The sequence below is a fragment of the Meriones unguiculatus genome, chromosome 10 (assembly GCF_030254825.1).
Source record: "Meriones unguiculatus strain TT.TT164.6M chromosome 10, Bangor_MerUng_6.1, whole genome shotgun sequence".
In the NCBI taxonomy this organism is placed as follows: Eukaryota; Metazoa; Chordata; class Mammalia; order Rodentia; family Muridae; genus Meriones; species Meriones unguiculatus.
This window is the reverse complement of record NC_083358.1, coordinates 23,332,490-23,354,728: the sequence shown is the minus strand read 5'-3', so window position 1 is coordinate 23,354,728 and position 22,239 is coordinate 23,332,490. Positions and strand designations below refer to the sequence as shown.

At 44.9% G+C, this 22,239-nt stretch overlaps 1 protein-coding gene across 1 annotated transcript in view; it reads right to left on the bottom strand.

The window, feature by feature from the left end:
- Positions 1–4,257: 4,257 nt before the first annotated feature.
- Positions 4,258–22,239, bottom strand: part of Cmtm4 (CKLF like MARVEL transmembrane domain containing 4) — a 38,262-nt gene continuing 20,280 nt past the window's right edge. Inside the window, exons 2-4 of the mRNA XM_021655339.2 lie at positions 8,186–8,362; positions 6,765–6,863; positions 4,258–5,116 (exon numbers count right to left, since the gene is read on the bottom strand). Of these exons, the coding sequence (XP_021511014.1) occupies positions 4,952–5,116; positions 6,765–6,863; positions 8,186–8,362 (441 nt within the window). The 3' untranslated portion in view covers positions 4,258–4,951. The remainder of the gene's footprint in view (positions 5,117–6,764; positions 6,864–8,185; positions 8,363–22,239) is intronic.

Below are 22,239 nucleotides of genomic sequence, written 5' to 3'. Positions count from 1 at the left end.
AAGCAGCGTCAGTCAGGCCCAGCCCTGCCTTGGGGTTGGAGTGAGCACAGGTCTTCACTGTCCTCTCTCCTGGCAGATCCCTTGGGCAGATTTTCTGATTAAAAAGGAGGGGCTAGGTACTTCCTACTGGAGTAGTAGCAGCATCTCTCTTTTCAGACACAATTATGAAAGAACACGAACAAACAAACCGCTCGGAACGTGGCTCCAGACATGTTACCATAATTACACCAAACAAGTCCCGCTAGCTCGCCACAGTCCAAACGATATTATGCCCTAACCAAAGGCTCAAATTAAATTACCAGAATAAAAGGGGTGACAGGGTAGCCTGATGACACATATACATTGTTCAAGAATCTATAATTAACTTTGATTCTAGGCAAGTGGCTAGTGCTTTGAGCTCGATTGACTTATGTCCTCTCCACCTCTTTTCCTCTTAGGCTCACTCGCTCTTTCTTTCCTTTTGGGAATAGGCGAAAACTAGAAAGGGAAAAAAAAAATCCCAAAGCCTAAGAACTTATATCCAATCAATAATGACTAGCATGAAACCAATAGAACATTCCCTTTTAGAAGAAAATTCTCAGTCTAACACGGATGGTAATTTCTTTCAGAGACAATGTCTACACAAACATATAAGTCAAATATTTCAAATTACTTTCTCAACTGTACGAATCTACTTATTTTAAAGATGTCTGCTGTGAAGAGTGAAACAAGATTTTTAAGGAGTCAGGAAAACTATCAAAGCCAGGAGAGGGTGTCTGTTAGGTCTGCATCCTGCCTGGTGCCCACCTGAGGCAGATGTGTCGCCTGCTTAGACCCAGAGCAGATGCCAGCACTGAGGGGGGGTGGTCTCCAACATTCAGCCCTTGCCCCCAAGTCCGTCTGGGAGCACAGGACCTCACGCTTCTAAGAGGGGGAAGGTAGGGCACTCCAGGGCAGCGGGGGCTATGAACGTGCTGCTGCCGCTGCAGCCTCCCTGCTCTCCCACCCCCAGGCCTCTGACATAGAAACGTCATGTGTCTACCAAACTCTTCCTAGCTGTTCCTGCAGGTGCAAAGCAACACCAGGCTCTGCAACTTCATGTGGGCCTGAAAGGTACCTGCAAACTTCACACACAGCCTTTTTTTTTCCCCCTGCTTATGAGAAACAGCCAACAATTCTCTGCCCGGGAAGTGCATACCCCCCAGCCACTGCCCTTTCTGCTACCTGCTGAATGTCTCTATTGCTGTGTAGATGACATCTTCAAAATAAGGCTGCTAGGCAGGGGCACACTCACCATGGAACTAGTGTGTGCTCTCAACACAGATGGCAGAGTAAGAACCACCTACATCATCACTAAATTGGACACAAGTCTCTGTGCTCTTCAGACCGACCCACAGAGAATCTGACATGGGCAAGGGTGAATCCTCAGGCCACCTCACAAACAGGCAGAGGGTTTCCTCAAATAGTACATGCAAATCCACAATGTGAGTTTGTGTCACACACAGGGCTAGCCAGGACTCATTCACAGCAGGCAAGAATTCACATACATGCAAGGACAAGAGAGTTGGACCTTCATTTCTTCTAAGACTGGCTGAATCACTAGAAAAACTTTCAAAAAGATAGAGAAAAACTTATAGAGAGAAGAAATGTTTCCCACTGAGCCACGAAACTCTCTTCACAAGCGTACGGTACAGGTGGAAACCCGGTGTGCACAGCCTGCCCCTGGCTGTGAGTCTTCTCCTAGGGCCAAGGGCTCAGTGTGTGGCTGGTCCTTGCTGGTCTCGCTATGCCCAGGTCTGCCTGATCTGGGGTTTTAGCATATTGCTAACAAAGATGTGTAGGTGGCTTACTGTATTCTTGCTTTTTTTGGAGACAAACATCATCTATGTGACTATCTACCTCACACAGAACCTCTCTGAAAAGAACTTACTACATCACTGTTTGTCCTTTCTAGAGCCCAATAAGTATCTTTAGGGTTTCTTGACTGCAGTCTCTCCATTCAAAAAGAAAAAGGGCTTACCTTGTCCCCTAGGCCTTTGGTAGGGGGTAGGGGTAGAGGAGAGTAGTGTGGATGACACCCAGTCCAGAGAAACATTGCCAAAATACACTTTCTCCGAAGATGTCGGTGTTTATATCCATCAAAACTACCAAACGCGGGAAGGCTTCGACCCCACATCTCCATGAACACACCAGATGTTCCCAAAAACTCCATTTCCCTTAAAGTTTTGCTCTACCTGGAAAAGTCAGTTCCATCCCATCAGGAAATGAAGAAAGCTAAGGTTGACTTAAAATGCCCCAAACCTAAGTGACATTGGTCCATAGTAGACTTAATAAACGCAAAAAAAAAAAATATATATGTTTTTTTTTTTCAATTTGCAGAGATTATCTTCTGTTTGTATAGAGACACAACAGGAAAAACACAGGCATCTTTGCATTCACTGCAGGCAAACATATTCCCTTCATGGCTTTTCCTCACCACGCTGCTGTACAGGTCTGAGGGGCTGTGAGCGCATCACGCTATTAGAACGTTTACAAACCACTTCTGGCTCTATGGGAGCTAGTTAAATAGTATAAAAGAAATATATATACAAAAGCCTCAGGGAAGCTTCATAGCACAATGGATATTAAATAGTTACCAGAACATAAATAATTACAAAGATTCTGTCACTAAGATGCAAATTACTCTCAGGTCTCTCGAGCCCTAGGACACCACCATTTTGTAACGTATCTCAGTATTCACGTCTCAGTGGGTCTCAGGATTATTTCTTTCAGCCGACAAAACTTCCTCAGAAGGCCTCCTTTCTCCACAAGATAAAATGGTTTTATTGAAACAATTTGGAAGAATGAGCAGCAATCATGTCTGAATGCGTCTCTCTTTTGACTCACTTCAATGGTGGCCTTTTCCTGAGGCCCAGTAACATGATGAAACTCAGGGTGGTCCTTCCAAGTGGGCCCCATTTGATGCAGGCCCAGTCTTTGTGACCCTGCTTTAAAGGGGATTCTTTTTTATTATGATCATGTAGACATACTCAACAAATGGGAAATAAAAGCATGTAAAACTAACATAAAAATCCAGATGTCATCCACTGTCCCGCATCACAACACACAACAGATTGCGAAAGGACAAGGTGTACGGGCTTGACACCAAGGACAGAAAGCTCTCCTTCAGGAGCAGGGCAAGGGCAGCCACACGCAGGCTGCCCTCTGGAGGAGGAAGCAGGAACGGGGGTTAGACCAGACTCGCTGGGCCATCCTCTGAACGCGTGACCTGGACTACTGCCAACCTGAACTGCGGCAGAACCGGATCATACTGGATGTTGGGGTTAGGGAGCCTGCCCCTAGCACTCCACCACCCTGCCCCCAATACAGCCTGCTCCTGCTTCCTGTGGACTCTCAAGCCCTGCAGTGGTGTGTGACAATAGCACCTCCTTGCTATTCAACCAAACAACACTGCACTTCCCTGAATGATGCAGAGCCATGGCGCGTGGGAGCACCCAACTCTCCTCCCCCAGTCTTGCCACCTGCTTCTGGATTGTGAATACAAAGGACACTGCTCAGGCTGTGACTAGTCCTTGGTAGGAGACAGTGGGGGCTCTATTACCGCAAGGCCTCCCCGCCAGCCACGCCTTCTCCTGGGTGAGGCAACACACAAAATATTAGAGCTACAACATGGTTTGTAAACATCAACAGTTCAGAGTGAGAACCTGACATGTTAAAATAACTTTCCAAAAAGGATAGAATTAGTCTCTAATAACAACAACAAAATTACAGCATCTTAGGGGCCTATTGAACTGATTCACCACAAAAATAATTTTCAGTTTATCAAGAACCAATCCAAAAGCCACACGTACCTAGGATTCCTAGCATGTTCCAGGACTGGTGTTCATAGTGAGGACACTCAGGAGCCCAGAGTGACAGCAGTGCCTCATGGAACATCTGCGGAAGGACGTGTCGTGTCCTGGTACAAATTCAAGTATTTTCAAATCCTAGATAAACTGACTCCGAATCACTTTAGAGCTTGTCTCGGATACTCAGAAAATCAGATGTGTCCATACAATAGCAGTGTGAATTTGAGTGTGCCATTACACACACATACACATGTGATCTTGTGATCCATGAGGCCGGCAAGTGGGCAAGTGCCTGGGCTTCTGGAAGGACTGTTTCTTCTGCAGCTTTCACCCAAGAAGGTAAAAGTGCTGAGACTGCAACTCAGCCTCAAGGTATGCAAAGTAGGCAGGACACTGGCAAACACGGTGGTCCCCTACCCCAGAAAGTGAATATGGACCACAGGAAGGTGATTTATTTGACAAAGAATCAAGTGATTTCTCAGCAGGGTAGGAGACAAACGGTCACTGTTCTTTGAGTCAGTGGTCCATGGAGCTGTCCCATAGGACACTAGCTTTTCCTGTCCTTGTAACATGCAAGCCTGACAAGGAAGTTACAGAAGCACATCCATCTGCCAAGCCCCTGCCCCTCAGAGTCCCACCCAGGCCATGCTGGCTGCCTAGACGCCCTGGGAACGGAAGACAAGGAGGATGGATCGAACAGACCCACCCCCAGCCCGCTAGGAGGCTGTCCAAGCACCTCACTGGCTGCTCCATCCCTGCACCTCTGTCTTGTGACATAGTTTTCTTCTCAATGCTATTTAATCAGGTTTTGAATCATCACAAATACACATGACAGGATGGCTCAGAGTCAGGAAGAGACCGTGTGTTCTGAGACAGACAGTTAAAACCTGGAGCAGTCAATGAAGTTGGCTACTCCCACAGGCATCCAATGCCGGAGGACCTGGGCCTCTTCAGCCCACCACAGATCAGTCACTGGGCCACTCTAGGCAACCTTTCCCAAAGTGAATTTTTACCAAACAGGACAAAATTCAACTGGATCACACAAAAATCTGACGTGCTGAGAGGAAAAGAAACTTGATTAGAAGAATGGGCATCAGGGCAGTTGGGAGGACTCCAGAAAGTTTTCATGTGTCCAGGCGCTGGATCTCAGGGCGGCTGTCCACATCTCTAGATTCAGTTCGAGCTCGGATGTAGTCATTAGCACTCTGCTGGCGGAGGCTGACTCTCCATTTCTGTACAGCCAGGAACGTGCTCACTGCATAGGCTGCTGTCGCCAAGAAGCCAAATATCTAAAATACATAGCCACAGTTTACCTTTGAGCATGTGCCCTGAAGCTGAGTGTTGTCGTAGGGACCCAAGCTGTGCGCAGACCCTTCCAGCAATATCAGATCCCCAGCTCTGTTCAATGTGGGGCTGTTATCTGGCTGAAGCTCCAGCCACGTGACCGAAGAAAACCCAGCCTGGCGTGAAGACAACTGTAGAGGCTTTTTGAAATCTTTTAAATCTATTTCTTTCCTTTCTTTTTTCTTTCTTTCTTTCTTTCTTTCTTTCTTTCTTTCTTTCTTTCTTTCTTTCTTTCTTTCCTAAGATTCTCTCTCTCTCTCCTTTCATCCCCTCCCTCCCTCTCTTCCCCCTCTCCTCTCTGTGGGAGCAGTGGGTGTCATGTAGAGGAAAAGAACAACCTTGGGTGTCAGTCCTTTTCTTGTGTAAGACAAGGTTTCTTGCCTTCAGTGTGCTAGCTGCCTACCTAGGAATAGAAAAAAAAAAAAAAAGGAGAGTGGATCTAACCAGCTGGATTCAATACCTACTAGGGGACTGTCCAAGAACCCCCTAGCTCTTCCAGCCCTGACCTCTTGTATTATGACACATAGCTGACCCCATGGGCTTCTAGGAATTTCCTTCTCCTCATCTTGCTTTAGGCCCACTGGGATTATGGATATACTTGTTACCATGTCCAGCTTTACGTGGGTTCTGGTGATCTAAACTCAGAGTCTCAGCCTACATGGCAAGCACTTTACCCACTAAGCCAGCCCTCCAGCCCATTATTTTTTTAATTTTTATTAATATTATCGTTATATATTATTTTGAGGGTCTCACTATGTAGGCCTGGCTGATTTCGAACTCTCTATGTAAACCATAATGTCAAATTTAACTGTTGGCTCAAATCTCAACTGACTGTTGTTGAGATTACAGGCATATACCACCATGCCTGGCCTTCTGTTTTTATTTTTAAATCGCAAAAGTATTTCTTTTATTACATGCAATTCAAAGTCACTGGTCCCACTAGCAAAAATATAATATAGACAAAATATGACATAGAAAGGGTAGTTTCACACAAACCCTACGTCAAGCCACAGAGCCCGTGGTCTGCAGCACTGCACCCTCCTCCTGCCTCTCACCGGGGCGGTCCAGGACGTGAGGCGAGGTTTAATTATTCAGTCAAGCTTGACGCAACCCTGACTGTGTTGGAAGAGCAGGTTTGTAGTTTTAAAAAAAAATGCTTATTGCATTTCCTATTTTGTGTGTTGGGGGGGTGTGTGCCATGACACATAGGTGGATCTAACAGGGCTATTTGTAGGAGTCAGTTCTTTCCTCCCGTGTGAGACCTGGGGATGGGACTGAGGTCATCAGGCTTGGCAGCAAGTACCTTTTATCTGCTGAACCTCCATTTCGGTAGTTCTTAAAGCCTCTTATCCTCCCTCACCCCCCACAAAAGTGGCACATGTTCTTTATAAGTCAACAGCAAGGCGGAAACAGAGCATGGAGAGTGAGCCCTTTCTAGTATCTGACCTCCACCCCTCATCTCTTGGAACCCCAAGGCCAGGATAGGACACACTAAAGGAGGGTAAATAAATAGGCCACAGGCCAGGGAACAGAGGAGGGCAAGTCTCAGAAGGTGAAAACTCAGCCTGTTTTGAGCCAATCCAGTCTGCTTACCACAGCAGCAATTTCCGCTCCGGTTTTGTGGTTTAAAGCAGCCAATACAATTGAGGCAATAAAGAAAAAGAAAGTGCTGAGTCCAGTGTTGACCAAATCCTAAAGAAAAGTGGAAAAGTAGAGTCATTTGCAAAGCAATCAAAGAACTTTCCAACTAGGCCCATGAAGCCATTTCTGGGACCTCCAGACATCAGTCCCAGTGTCACAGGAATTGAGCAGTGATGGTTCACAACACTCTGTTACCTGTGGCATTGCCAAGTCTTGACTTAAAGAGTACCCAAAACTGGCAACCCTGCGTACCATCCAGAGTTTGGGTTAATTTATTTGTTTGCAGTGCTGGGCATTAAACCACGTCCTTTATGTACACAAGCCACCACTGAGCTACCCACAGCTTTCTAGCATCATCTTTTTACTTTATTCTACTTTTTGAGACAAGGTCTCGATACAGATCCTTAGCTGGCCTGGAGCTTGCTATGTAGAACAGGCTGGCCTTGACTCAGAGATCTGCCTACCTCTTCCTCCCAAGTACTGGGATTAAAGATGTGCACCAGCATCCCTGGCTCAGTATCACTTAAAAAAAAAAAAAAGTTCTCATATCATTTGGGTTAGGTCAAACTTCCCAAAAACCCAAAGGTACTGAAACTGGGACAACCTCCCATTATTCTCTCTCTTGTGTGGCATCCTAAAACATGAAAACACATTTTCTTATCAGACTTTCAAGCTTCTATGTCACCGGTACTGACCATTTCTGAGCATCTCAGGCTAATTGATAAGAGGGTCTAAACAGGGCTAAGAACCGAAAACAGTGGCATTCCCACTGCGGACCCTCTGGTCAAGCCTGCAGCGCTCAGTGGCTCTGCACCTGATGGTCCCCTTGAGGTTTACAAGTTACTGGCATTTTCACTCATATTGTTAATTCTTTCAGAATCAATATTTTGGTTGTTTTGTTTTTTAAGATAAGGTCTTATTATGTTACCCTGGTAAGTCTAGAATTCCTTCTGGAAAGCCTTGGAGATAGTGGTAATGCTGTCTCCAAAGTGCTAGGCTCACAGATGTGACTGTAAACCGAAAGAGTCAATATTTTTATAAACAGTTCTTAGGTCTAGTCTGAACAATATGCAAATGTATTAATTCTGTTTTCTTTCCCATATTCTGCAAATAGCAACATAACCAATCCTCCAGATGAGTGTAAATACAAATGACATCCTTGAAAGGACCAACTCAATTCTATTATGTTTTATAATTGAGTTAGGATTTACTTTACTTGTATAAGGAAACTAAAGTTGTCACAGCTGAGTTATGAGGGGATATTTAAGCACCAAAACGAACTAGAACTAAACATGACACGAGAGACTCCAATTTTCCATGAGAGTCCAGCAGCAGCCAATCCTCTCGCACGTAGACAGGCAGCGTATACTCACCGTCAGGTTCCAGTTGATCTGGGGGATCCTCATATGAAGGTTGAGGCTGAAGAGAATCAGCAAGACCCCAGTCACCACAAATGCACTGCAGCTTACAAACTCAAAAAAGTAGAGGCCTTCGCATGGGGAGCACTCCATGATGGTCTCGATGCAGATAAATGCAATCAGGGCCAGAATCTAGAAGAAAGTTAGAAATACATGCATGTAGACACTTAGTACACATCTAGGGCCAGGCATACCTGCTGTGTCAGGTATGAACAGCAGGAGGGTTCTCCTCAGTGTGATGGACAGAAACATGACCTGCTTCAACTCAGGCAGAAACAGGTAGAGGAATCGGAATGGAAGGCTTAGTTCCTAAAGAAAACAGTGAAGTGCCCCTCCACTGCTATCATGAAACCAGCCAGGCATGGTATGGCCTCTCTTGGGAGCCATAGGCCCCCAGGAAGAAGGAAGAAAGGAATTATCTCTGCAACGTGTTAGCTACCCTTTTAATGTCCCTAAAGATAAGCTGGCTATCACATGCTAAAGACAAAAAGTCCATCTTCATTAGCTTGTATGCTTTTGGAATGTGGGTCGCTGAATTTCATCAATAGGTGGGCTGGCAGTTTACTTTAAAAATATTTTGTATCTTTCAATAAAATCAACTTCTTCTGAAAAGCTAAAGTAACATTCTAGCATTGTATCCAACAGTTCAGAGATCATAAAACTAAAGAGATATCAGTGGACATGACCATATGGACATCTAGAGTCCAGGAGAAGGGGGTCCCAGGCTGTGTTAATGGCCCTTCAAGCAAGGATGCCGAATGACTGATGAGCCTTGGGCTCCAAGCCTCTATTCACATAGGTGCCCATGTCAATCCTCTACCAGATCCAGCCCCACACTGAGACACTGGTCAAGGAAGCAGAGGCAAGCTGTTCCAAGGTCCTCCAGAGCCAGCAGTGCTGCATTCCCTTGGGATGGTTCAAAATGGGAAGCTCAGCGCTTACCCTTCTCTCCTCAAGTCTCATTCACACCTTTTCCAACCTTCCTGACAATTCTTCTTCCCCAAGCCCTCCCTGTGGTTTTCCCTGCCAGACCTATGCTACTCTGTTCTTACATTGTCTAGGTGTTTGACAGCAGCGTCAGGCCACCTCCTATGGCACTAAGCACGGTAATGTGCACAGAGCCAACAGGGGGTTTGGTGAGCCGCAGCTACCCTTTCTGAATTTGTCAGACAGCCCCTTGCCCCAGCCACCGTAATAAGAAGGTTGGCCCTGTCTCTCCCATTGCCAAAGCCACCTTTTCCTAACATGCATGGTCAGCTTGCTTTGCTATTTCAAGGCAACAACACATGATACAGACTTGTTAGTTAAGGGATACAAAATTCACCCAAGAGATCTATTGTGTAGCAGGATGGCTACAGTGACTATAAAAATGTATTATATTTTAAAAATGGCTAAGAGAAAGGGGCTTTTCTCTTAGGTAGAAAAGAAAAAAAATAAAAAATAAAATAAATTAAAAACTTGAGCCCTTCCACAATCACACCTTTCAGAACCCCAGCATTTTACAGGATTGATACAAGTTTTCTTAGTCCAATAGAAATGAAACAAAATAAATTAAGATGGACATCTAAGCACATACTTCTAACTCTCCACAGCACTGACCTTAATTTTCCTTCTGAACTGCATATCTAACTTCCATCAACTCAGTTCACTCACATAAGGGAAACTCAAAAATGATGTTTTTCTTTTTTCGCCCCTGTGATCAAACCTAAATAATCTTGGACAAGAAATAACACAGCATACTGATGAGTTTCAAAATGTTTCTGGTTCCCTAACTTGGGCCACATTTGTGTAGAAAGATAACTCCCACATTCTTAAAATAAAAATGATTCAAGGGTATACAAAGGCCATTCACTGCAGTAATGAATACAACAGACAAGAATCCCCTGCTTGTAGCCTAATAAATGTTCAGAAGTTAGAAAGGGAAGCTAATTTGGTGATAAGAAAGGAGAAAGAGTAAAGCACGGGAGGTGATTAAAGATAGCAGCGGGTAGCTTGTAGAAGCTGCAGGCTTGTGTGGCCGTGGGAGGTTTGGCTGCAAAGGGCTGGGGGAAGCAAAAGGAGGCCCAAAAGGGGAAGCTGTCTGGAACAAATCCTTCGGGGCTCAAGTATGGTGAGCATCAGAGAGATGCCCAGGAAGGAAGGCCACGTGCACAGAGCCAAGATTTGGGAATGCAGTAGTCCTGTGGCTCTTTCTTTCAGTACCAGCAAAATACTACTTAGGCACAATATGATTTAAGGCTCCTGTAGGGAGAAGACAGCACAAAGAGGAGCGCTGCAGAGGCTCGAGAACAGGAGGAGAGCCTCTGCGATATCATGAAGGGGTGAGTAGCACGGACCAAGGAGGTGACAGCCCAGAGGGTGAGCAGGGGTGAATTCTGGACATACGTTCAGGGAAAAGCCCATGGGATTTGGTGAGGAGATGTGAAAAGAAACAAGACCAACATAATTCTTGATTTTTTGCCTGAGTGGCTGGAAGAATGACATTGGTAGAAATGGACGGGGAGAGTCATGACTTTCACTTGGGACATAAGGCTGAAATGACATTAGGCTGGAAGAAAAGCTGGGGTGCAGGCTAGCATCGTGGGTGGGTACAGTAAAAAAAAAAAAAAAAAAAAGGAAGGCCTAGGGCTAGGCCTGGGCACTCACACACAGCTATGGCAGAAAGAACCAGGCAATCTATACTTTGATCTCAGGTTGCCAGAGGCCAACAGGAGCGTGGGATCTAACCTCCAATTATCCATATCTCCGATATTCTTGTGCCTATGGCACTAAACAGAGGGCTGAGCTGTTACCTGATTTCACAGTTATTTGATTTTCATATCAAAAAAGTCACTGTAGAGGCTGCCTTATCCTTTCTCACTCTGGGGTTACTCCCTCTGGGGACAATGAGCTGCAGTAGGTCATAGCTACAGAAAGAGCTAAAACCTAAAGCTTTCTGCTGATAGCCAGGTGAAAAGCCACCCTGGAAGCCAACACCTTGTCTAGGAGCACAGACAGGAGCCTCAGCTAACCCACTCCACTCTAGAATTCCTTCTCAAGAAGAAGCTGGGAGAAAACAAAGGACCATTGTCTCAGGCCACAAGGCTTGGGGAGTAATTAGTTATCCAGAAATAATACACTGACATTCATAATATTAGCAAGCAGTACCTGCTACTAACAAGTTAACAAGAATCAAGAACTATATGGGCATTTTCATTGGTTTCCATTAACACAACACGTTCAACATAGGCATTAGCCGATATTACAGATGAGAAAACAAGTCTCATGAGGTAAACAGGGAGGAGGCAGGGCCAGCATTCATAGCCTGGTCTCTGCAGTTCTTCCTTCCTTCCTCTACATCCTCCTATCAATTCCTCCTGTTCAAAGTGAAAGCTGACTGCTATATACACATCAGTGTGTTCCAAATACAAAAGAAATCACACAAAGTAGTTTCTAGGAGCAATAATAATCCATAAGAATAAGGGAATAAAAGCATGTTATAGAGACTGGCGAGGTAGCTCAACAGTTGAGAGTGGTTACTGTTCTTGTATATGACCCAGGGTCTGTTCGGTTCCTAACACTCACATCAGGTGGCTCACAACTGCCTATGACTCCAGCTTCAGGGGATCCGACACTGCCTGGTTTCTGAGGGCTCCTACCCATAGGTGCTACACATAAGCTCATGCGGGTATACACAAAAACATTTGACTTATAATTAAACTTTTATCTTTTTTATGCACATGGGTATTTTTGCCTGCATGTATCTCTGCATACTACATGTGTGCCTGGTGCCTGTGAAGGCCAAAAGCAAGTATCAGATCCCCTGGAACTGGAGTTACAGACAATTGTGAGCTACCAAGTGGGTGCTGGGAATTGAACCTGCATCTTCTGAGAGAGCAGCCAATGCTCTTAACCACTGAGACATCCCCTCCAACTCAAAACATAATTTTTTTAATGTTAAAATACATACACAGAGCACACGTATTATAAATGTTACTTTTTTTTTAGCCTACTCTTTCTTAATAGTATCCACAGGTATTTCTAAATAAAGAGAAACATATTTTTAATGATTAAACAGTATTTGCATGCAAAGACTCTATACCTAGCATAACTTAAACTATCCCTAATGAAAAGCTTTTTAGATGATTTTTTTTTAAGCCAGATGGTGGTAGCACATGCCTTTAATCTCAGCACTCAGGGAGGCAGAGGCAGGAGGACCTTTGTGAGTTCAAGGCCAGCCTGATGTACAGAGTGAGTTCCAGGACAGCCAAGGCTACACAAAGAAACCTTGTCTCAGAAAAAAAAAAAAAAAAAGATGTTTTCTAAAATTCTGCCATTATTGGCAGTGTATTTTTGGGAGTGAGGACAGGATGGGAATAGGCACAGAAAATGTCAAAATGTCTTCCAGCACATGGCATATAATCATTACCTGTGAAGTAAAGCCACCTATTAGCCAACAAGAAGGAAGTAAAGACGCAGCCAGTTGAGCTGGGAGGCCCCCAATAGCAAAGCAACAAAAGAATTAAGCCGCTGGAGTGGCACCAATCTTGCAGATGTAAAACCTTACACATCTAAAAGCTATGACAGGTATGAAATATAAATGAGGAAAGCTACAGCTTTTGCTCCTCAGGAGGATCTGGCTGCCATTCCTATGTAGGACCTAACAGGTGACAGGATATTTTCAAAGTTGATTGGTTAAGTTGATGTTGACAAGGTTGTCAGGTCTCTACTACCTGTAGCTGTGACTGTCAACATCAAAACAGAGGAAGGGAGAAAAGGAGAAGGCCTAGCTGGTCAAGTTATAGTAATACTTTAATTTTTTTTAAGTTTTATTACATTCATGTTTGTGTGGTGTGATGTGTGTGTGTGTGTGTGTGTGTGTGTGTGTGTGTGTGTGTGCGTGCGCATCTGTGAGCATTTGCCAGGGAGCATGCATGGAAATCAGACGAAGACAAAGTGTTGGAGTTGGTTCTCCTACCATGTGAGACCTGGGGACTGAACTCAGGTCATTAGGTTGGCAGCAAGCATCTTTACCCAGAGCCATGTTGCCAGCTCTAATAATGCTTTTAAAATGGTGAGAAGGCTCTGAATGTAACTGTTAAGGGCTTCCCCCAGACAACCAGCTCTCTTCCGTGCCGGCACATGGTGGAGCTGCAGGTTTATTCTAGAAGAAGGACTGCTCCAGAGTGCCTCACTTGCTTCTGCCCCTTGCAAAGTCCTGGAAGAGATCCCAGCAATGCACTCACATGGCTGTGCTTTCGCAAAGCCTATGAAAGCAAGCTATTTTAATTGCAATCCACTCAGAATGCCACCTCCTTCCATTCCAAACTCTGCTCCTTGTGGCAAATGATAAGGGAACAGCAGAGACATTCAAGGGGTATAGCTAACTGGAAGTTGGAAGCGAGGGTCGTATTGAATTTGGGGTTAGCTGTCTTTCTCACAAATGGTTATACATCCTCCTTGCCCACCAGAAAGCATGTGAGCAGTGGAGGACAAATAGAGCCTGAATACTATGGAGCCATCAAATTGCGTGGGATGTTCTGTTGCCCATCCCAAGCATTAGGAGACTCTTGCTGTGCTTGGAACCTGAGATACAGAGTCTCTTGTCTTGGGGGTATACTCCAAAACGTAGTTCAGATAGCTGCAAGCCTGCTCTGCAGCCACTCTCCTTCCGGGTAGAAACCAGGTGTGAGGGGCATAGTCCTACAGCAGTATCACAAAGAGCAAGTGTGTGCGAGAGGGTGCCAATCTGTGCCTCCACCTGCTAGGCTGCACCTCGGGGTTTCTACAAATTCTGAACCAGCAGCCCAACATTCCTCAGTAAGATGGTACACAGGCTACCTCCAACTCACAAAGAGCCAGAAGAAATCAGTGTTCTGGTGACTCCTACATATATCCATCCATCAGTCACTGTAACAGGGCCCTCCCTCTCCTCAACACACACAGCGAAGTCTCAGAGCAGTAAGGAACTTGAGGCAGAGAAGTGGGTGGGATTACATGTGCTAATGGTAAAAGACATCCAGGGGATACCTAGGAAAGTAACAAAGCTGAGTGAGGTGGAGCATGTTTGTAATCCCAGCATCTAGGAGACAGAAGCAGGAGGATGAAGAGTTCAAGGTTATCCTCGGTTACATAGCTAGTCTGAGACCAGCCTAGGTTACAAACAAACAAAACTAAGTTTGGTGGCGAATCAATAGGATATGAGGAATAGGTAGAAGAAGGGGATCACAAAATGGAAGCCAGCCTGGGCTATCCTATTAAAAAAAAAAAAATCAGTGAGATGTCTCAGCAGGTTAAAAACACTTGACGTGCAAATTTGATTCCACGACCCCCTGGTGGAAGGAGAGAACTCACCCCCAAAAGATGTCCTCCAACCACCACATCTATCCCCTGGTACTTGTGTGACCACACTCATATACACCATCATACACATTCATGTACACAATAGGAAATAAAATTTAACACATTACACTGACAGTAAATCTCACACGTATGAAGGTGTCTGTATTCACAAGCATTCTTAAATACACTGAAACATACATGTTAAGCAGTGAAAAACAAACTTTTATGGAGTGGGATTGACTGAGGGACAAGAGAATCAAAGACTTTTCTCTTTTTTTATTTTAAACATTTATGTGGTGTATGAATGTGTGGGAAAAGATATACACTTAGAATTCACATTTATACACTTACAATATATTCATATGTCAGAGACATGATTACAAGTACATAGAACTACGCACACATAAAAGGTAGATTGCATGCACCTAAGCTTAAGGAAGATCTACAATAAGAAAATACTTGTTCTGAGAGGTCACGAACGTTTAACCCATAGTAACTGGGTATTTTTTAAAGGCAGTGTGCAGGGTTGGAGATGCAGCTCAGCTGATAGAGTGCTCGCCCGGCACGCTGGGCTGGGTACAGCCTCCCATTCTGCACAGAACTGGCAGCACATGCCTATAAACCCTGTGCTCGGGACGTGCGGTCAGCAAGCAGTCCAACTACGTGGTAGACTGTGGATAGGTCAATGATTGCTGTTGCTTTCGTTGCTGGGTTGTTCGGTTGGTTTGAGACAGTCTCTTGCTCTGGACCTTAGGCTGGCCTCTGATTCGAGATTCTCTAGCCTTGGCTTTTCAAGTGTTGGAATTGCAGACAAGTGATACCTTTCCCTACTTTTTATTGCTTTCGACTGTTATTTTCCAAACAGTGTGTTTTTTAATTAAAAAAAAAAAAAAAAAGATGTTCTACGTATGAACACTTTTTTTTTTTTTCCATGAAGACAGGGTCTCATGTAGTCCAGGCTAGCCTTAAACTCACTATAAAGCCAAAGATGGCCTTGATTTCTGAATCCTCCTACCTCTACCTCCTGAGTGCTGGGATTATCAGCATGTGCTACCCACACTACTGGAGATAAATCTAGGCAAGCACTCTACCAATGAACACCATTCTTGGTCCTAATACTTTTTTAAAAATTGGTTTACTTATGAGTTAAATGTTAATGGCCTCTCAGAACCAATCCTTATTCACCGTGAAACCATTCATGAATATTTTAAAATGAAACAAAAAACTTTAATGGAAAATGAGAGCTGCTCTGTGTATCTATGTTGATTCAATTTCTTTATCAGAAGAGTCCATCCTCTCCAGAGCCTGCTTGATGACACACAGATACCTTTCCCACCTACCAATGTACCTCAAGCTGACCAAGTGGGCTAACAGCAAAAGGCCAGGCCCATTCCCTCTCAAGCCCGATGGCAAAAACCGCCATGGAAGACACTGGCCCTACCACCTTCTGAGGTACCTGCAAGAATAGTCTAAATCCTATTTAGACTATTTAGAAAAGCTGTTGGGTCAGCTTTTCAAAGGATCTGATGAATCACAACATGAGATATAAGCCCACAAAAATTATAGTACTTGCAACATTTTTTAAAGTCCTGCTCTACACAAGAAGCCTAAGATGCCAAAATGACTCCCTGCTGGGAGCTGATTTATATACCAGGACACCGCTGCTGTGATCACAGTGCCACACAGGCCCTGCAGCTGTGAAGGAACTCCCAAAACTCCCAAAACTGTGGCCACACAGCTCTGGAATTTCTCAGGCTAAGCCCACGGCCATATCCACCATATCCAGCCCTGGTCTTGGGGTGCTCACAGCATCATCACAGTTCTGAAATGCGCAGTCAGGCCTGCTTTCCTCTATCTGATCCTTGGATTGTGTGTCTTGAACACCCGCCACCCCTCTCAGCATGCTTACTAAAACTATGTAGCGGTGTATAAAGGAAAACCACAAGCACCATGTACTGGTCAGCACTCAACCTGGTCAGCTCATGCGCAATTTACAGTGAAGCACAGAAACCTACTAAGCCAGCAGGATGGCAATGAGTGAACACACACACCACCAGCACCAGCAGCAGCAGCATCTACATGGGCTTCAGAAGCAAGTGGAGTTAATTCTATCATGCTCAAAATTCAACTGTCCCCAGTTGAGGTGGCATGCACCCATCATCTCAACACCCAGGAGGCGGAGGATCAGGTTTGAAGGCTGCCCACTTGTACTTCATTACACCTCTCTCAGGAAAAGGCCTCTTTGAGAGTGAACACGGCCTGTATTCTCAACACAGGCCACCATCAGCTCACAGCATTAGCTTTACCTTTGCTATGACTCACAAAATACCTAACAAAAGCAAGGTAAGGAAACAAGGCTTTGCTTTGGCTCATGGTACATCAAGTGGAGATGGCTGGTAACATGGCATCCAGTCAGGAAGCAGAGAGAGGGATGCTGCTGCTGTCTAGCCCATGGAATGGGGCTACCCACATTTAGGGGGGCCCACCTCAATTAACCTATCTAGAACCTCCTCATAAACACACCCAGAGGCTCGCCTGCTAGGATCCTGTTGAGTTGGCAACTGCTTTGTGTAGAAGCCTCTGTTTTTCTAAGATAGAAAATCCATGTGTAGTTCTGTCTTATGGAGACTGTCTCCTGAGGAAGGCAGATCTGTAACAGTATTCTCTCCACTGCTCAGACAGAAGCATAGCCAGCGAGTATTTTTTGGTTCCAAAACAATGGAGCTTACAGCAAGTGAAAGATATTTAACCTGCAATCATCATTTCCACAGGTTAAGTCTGGGTTCTCCATTGTTCTCCAGGTAAATAAACAGTTCCAAATTTATGGATTTAAGCATTGCAAAGGTTGGGGCTGGAGAGATGGCTCAGTGGTTAAGAGCACTTCCAGAAGTCCCAAGTTCAATTCCTGGCAACCACATGGTGGCTCACAACTATCTGTAATGGAATCTGATGCTCTTTTCTAGCATGCAAGTCAGGCATACATGCAGATCAAGCACTCATGCATAAAATAAATAAATCTAAAAATAAACATACAAACAAACATAAGCAAACAGAGTTGCAAAGGAGGCCTAGTATGGTGGCACACACCTTTAATCCCAGCAATAGGATAGCAGAAGCAGGAAGATCTCTGAGTTCAAGGACAGCCTGATATGCAGAGCAAGTTCCATGATAGCCAAGGCTACACAGAGAAAGCCTGTCTCAAAAAACAAACAAACAAAAACAAATGAAAGGATGCTGGCCAATGTGGTGCTCATCTGAACTGCCAGCTCTGGGCAGGCTGAGGCAAAAAAAATTTCAAGTTCAAGGTAAGCCTAGCCTACATAGTGAGTTTCAAGCCACCTTAAGATACAATTGAAACCCCATCTCAAAACAGAAACAAACAATAACAGAAAGAAAAGAGGGGGGAAAAAAAGAGAGAAGAAACCAGTAAACTATATGAAAGGCCAAGCATCTGCTCTTTAAAGAGTTGGGATGGTCCCCTAGGCCTTAATCTTCCCAACACACACACACACACACAGAAAGAGAGAGAGAGAGAGAGAGAGAAGCAATTAATCAGTAGCAATTAGCAGAGCAAAAGAGCCAAAAGGCAGAAGCAAGAAGCAAATGAGTTCCTTATTATTAAGATGGGGATGAGGACAAAAAAGAGAAGCTGCCAAAGGCTCAGGGCAGCCTAGGCGCATTAAGAAGGATGCAGGCGGCTAGTGACTGACCTAGGAAGCTATTACTTGCCTCCAAAGCCAACTCAACCAGTATTGTGACAGGCTTTTCAAGGCAGGTTCCACTATATAAATAAATTTAGCGTTGGTCTCCTAGAGCCATAAAAGCGGAGCTTTAAAAAATGCATTACTTTTTAAATGTAGCCATTCATACTTGTAGCACGAGCAAGCACTGGCGTACACATTCAGCCCGTGAGCTGCTTGTCAATAGGGCTGGCCACAGGGGATCAGTCTCAGCAAGTTACAACAGGCTTATTTTGGGATATCCAACTCCTTAGAGAATACAAAGAGTGTTATGCTAAATGTTCTTTCTTGTTTTTGGAAGGAAACCTGGAAGATCCTCTGTGGTCGGACGACACAGCTGCACACAATTTCAGAGAGCCACAGGGTGGTGAGCATCTCTCTTGCCAGGAGAATACCCACAGAGTTTGATGGCAAATGCCACTCTGCCCAAAAGCTCCATTTCCAGACCGTCTAGATTAGTAGTGGAGCAAAACAACACACTTGCAGAGGACGCAGAAAGCAAAATGCCTTCAAACCAGACCTGCTGAGCATGTTCAGAGATGTTGACATGGTAGTCCTTCACGCCGCCTCCTTCTTGGGGTCCCAGCTTCATGGGTGAGGCTAAAAGCTCAGAAGGTAGCATCCATCATCCACACAGGATCTGAAAGCAAAGCCTCCCCTCTTTCTTTCCTACGTAATCCCAAATAACCAATGTCACCCCATCAGCTCTGGCACGCTCCTTAACCAAGTGAAAACAGGACATTGCTTTGCTCACTGACCAGAAATCAGCAGGCAGTGTCACATGTAAGCTAGACTCGGGTAAACGGTGAACTGTTCTAAGAGGTGCATGTATGTCGAGGCTGAGCCCAGCTTACTATCGCCCCCCATTGCCCTTGTGGCTCCAGCATCTCTGTCTGATCCACTGAGGAAGGGTTCCAGCTAGCAGCCTGCTGAGCACGGAGCCTCTGTATGCGAGACTTTGACCCCTTGCCTACCATTCAGCACTGTTTGTAAATGGTGACATTGCAGCCTTAGTAAGGTCCAGCTTCTGCAGGGGCCGTGCACTGTGCTGAAATGAGCACTCAGAAACACTCTCCTCTTGAATTTACTCTTTATCAGTGCTGCAAAACTCAGGATCAGTCAACTGTGTTTGACTATGGTCTAATTCATAGACCATAAAATTCCTAGTTGAGTGTGCAACCATTTGCCTCTTCCAAACAGAAGCTTCTTGGTGTTCTTGGGGCTTTTGTTTTTATTTGTTTTTTTCACTATTGGGGTCTAAACCCAGGGCCTCCCACATGATAGGCTTGCATTCAGCCATTGAGACACATTACCAAGATTATGATTTGTGTGTGTATGCATACATGTGCAGAACCCAGGAGGGCGTCAGGTGCCCTCTATTGATTGCTGCCTTATTTCCTACAGACAGGGTCTTTCACTAACTTGGAGCTCATGTTTTATTCAGCTAAGCTGGTGACCAGCAAGAACCTGTGAGGGTTATAGTAGTTTTAATTTTTCTAAAACATTTTATTTATTTACTTACTTATGGGGGAGGGGGCCAGCAGCAGCATAGGAAGTAGGGGTGTCAGTGGACAAGCCACAGCAGTCAGGTGATCAGGATTGACAGCAACTGTCTTTACCCACTAGACCATCTTGCTGGCCAATCAGTTTTTAAGTTCTACCTTATTACTAAGGAAAATGAGGCAAAGATGTCTAGCAACCTGCCCTACATCTCATTACCAGCAGAGCTGAAGTCAAACCCAGTCACATGAACGCTTTGCAGTACTCGGGAGCACTGGAACTGACATCTTTAATATTCTTTCCTACCACAGAGAACAAAGGTTTCTCAGTGAAACTGATCTGAAGCAGAAAGAAGGAAGAGAGGAGAGTGGGAGAGAAAAAGGGAGGGAGGACAAGGGAGAGGGAGAAAGCTAGGCACAGTGTGAGGGGCACAGCCAAAACTTCACCTCTAAATACTATCTTTTTTTTTTTAATTTATGTATTTAAAGGAACCAGAGCTTCTTGACCGTCGGAGGACTATGGTAGGAGAACCGAAATGTCCTGCACATCCTGTGCACAGAGAAAGAAGAGAACATGAGGACTTACACTGGCCAAATCTGAGACAATTTGCACTTCAAAAAACATGATGGGGGCTGGGAGTTGAGCTCAGTGATATGGTCCCCAGCACCAAACAAAGTATTAAGTTTAGGAATAAAGCTCGATCATGGGTTTAGGTAGATACCAGTAAAGATATGAGGGAACTGGCATATGCCTGTAAGCCCAGCATTTGAGAGACTAGTGTGGTGGATCCAAGTTCCGGATTCTTCCTTATGGTCAAAATTCAACTCACATGGAATGGGAAAAAGGGTAGATTAAAATTACCTTCTGGCAGCCATCACAAAAATACGTGATTTGAGTAAGAATGATTATGTGCCATTCAAACACATGAAAGTTTAAGAAAGACTTACAGAGTCTAACAGTGTCCTCCATAACAAATATTATTAAGAACATAAGAAAGGCACAGCTTGGCAGTAGGGAGGCCTGGCACCCGTCACTTTTAGAAGGCTGGGATCACTAAAAGGAATGTGTCATCATTTCTGTGGTCTTCCTGACAGTACCACAAAGTGACCAGAATCCAAACAGCAGAAAACGTCAACAAACCCAAATTGAGGGCCATTCTACAAAATAACTGGCCTGTATCTTTCCAAATGTCAACGGCATGAAACACAAGAGCTGACAAACTATTCCAGAAGCAAGGAGATTAAAGAGACATGATGCTAAACTCGACATTCAAGTCAAAGACTTCCTTTTAAGAAGGAGCTTTGAGACAATCAGGGAAGCAGGAATGAAGTCTACAGAATCACAAACACTAACCCATCAGTGTCAGCTTCCTCATTTGGGCAATTATACCACAATTATATCAGAAAATGCTCTTGTCTTTAGCACACTAAAGTATGGTATGTCTTTGTTTGTTTGAAGACAGGGTCTCACTATATAGCCCTGGCTGGCCTCCAACTCAGAAACCTGCCTGCCTCAGCCTCCTGGTTTCAGTTCCCATAAATAGTCCTTGCTCTAATCACACACTTGGTCACTGGGAACCTTCCAAATTCTTCATATAGCATGGGTTATGTTCCAGAACAAGGTTTCCCAAACTTAACCCTGCTGACAAATTAGACTGGATCATTCTTGGTTGCAAAGGCATCCTGATGGCAGTATGATACTCAGCAGCATCCCGGGCCTGGCCCCAGAAGGAGGTGCTAGTGTCCATCTATTTACAGATGACAACCAAACATATCAACAGATAATGTCAAAACCTCCTCTTGCCAGGCATGGTAGTGAAAGCCTTTAATCCCAGCACTCAGGAAGGAGAGGCAGGCCTCTCTGTGAGATCGAGGCCAGCCTGGTCTACAGAGCGAGTTCCACAAAAGCCAGGGCTACACAGAGAAACAAAAGAAAACGAAACTACTCTCATGCCCATGTGAAACAACTAATGGGGCCATGACCAACAACGGCTGCGCAAGCCCTTATGTAAAGGGTTGCAGGGGATCTTAAAAAAATCTACCAGTCATCTAATAGACAGTATTATTCTCACTAAGCATGAGACAGCCAGTTACTGCTGCCTGTTGCCATGGCTGCAGTGGGGCACACACAAGCGAGTGCATGCACACAGCTTTCCATGCCCCAGCATTTACCAGGTCAGGAGATGACAAATGAAGAATAGGAGAAAATCATGCAGGAAGGGGACTCCAACCATCACCAATATGTGGGACATACACTTGACGAGTGGCCGCATTTCATCAATGAAGGACTGGCACCAAGGTGTCTGGGGACATTTGCTCTGCAAGTGTGGAGACCTGTATCTGAAGCCACAGATGCCAAGTGCAGTGAGACTCCCCAGACACTGGGCAGCAAACAAGTGACCGCGGCTCCACAGAAGTGAGATCCAACCCAAGGTGATCTTCTAACTGC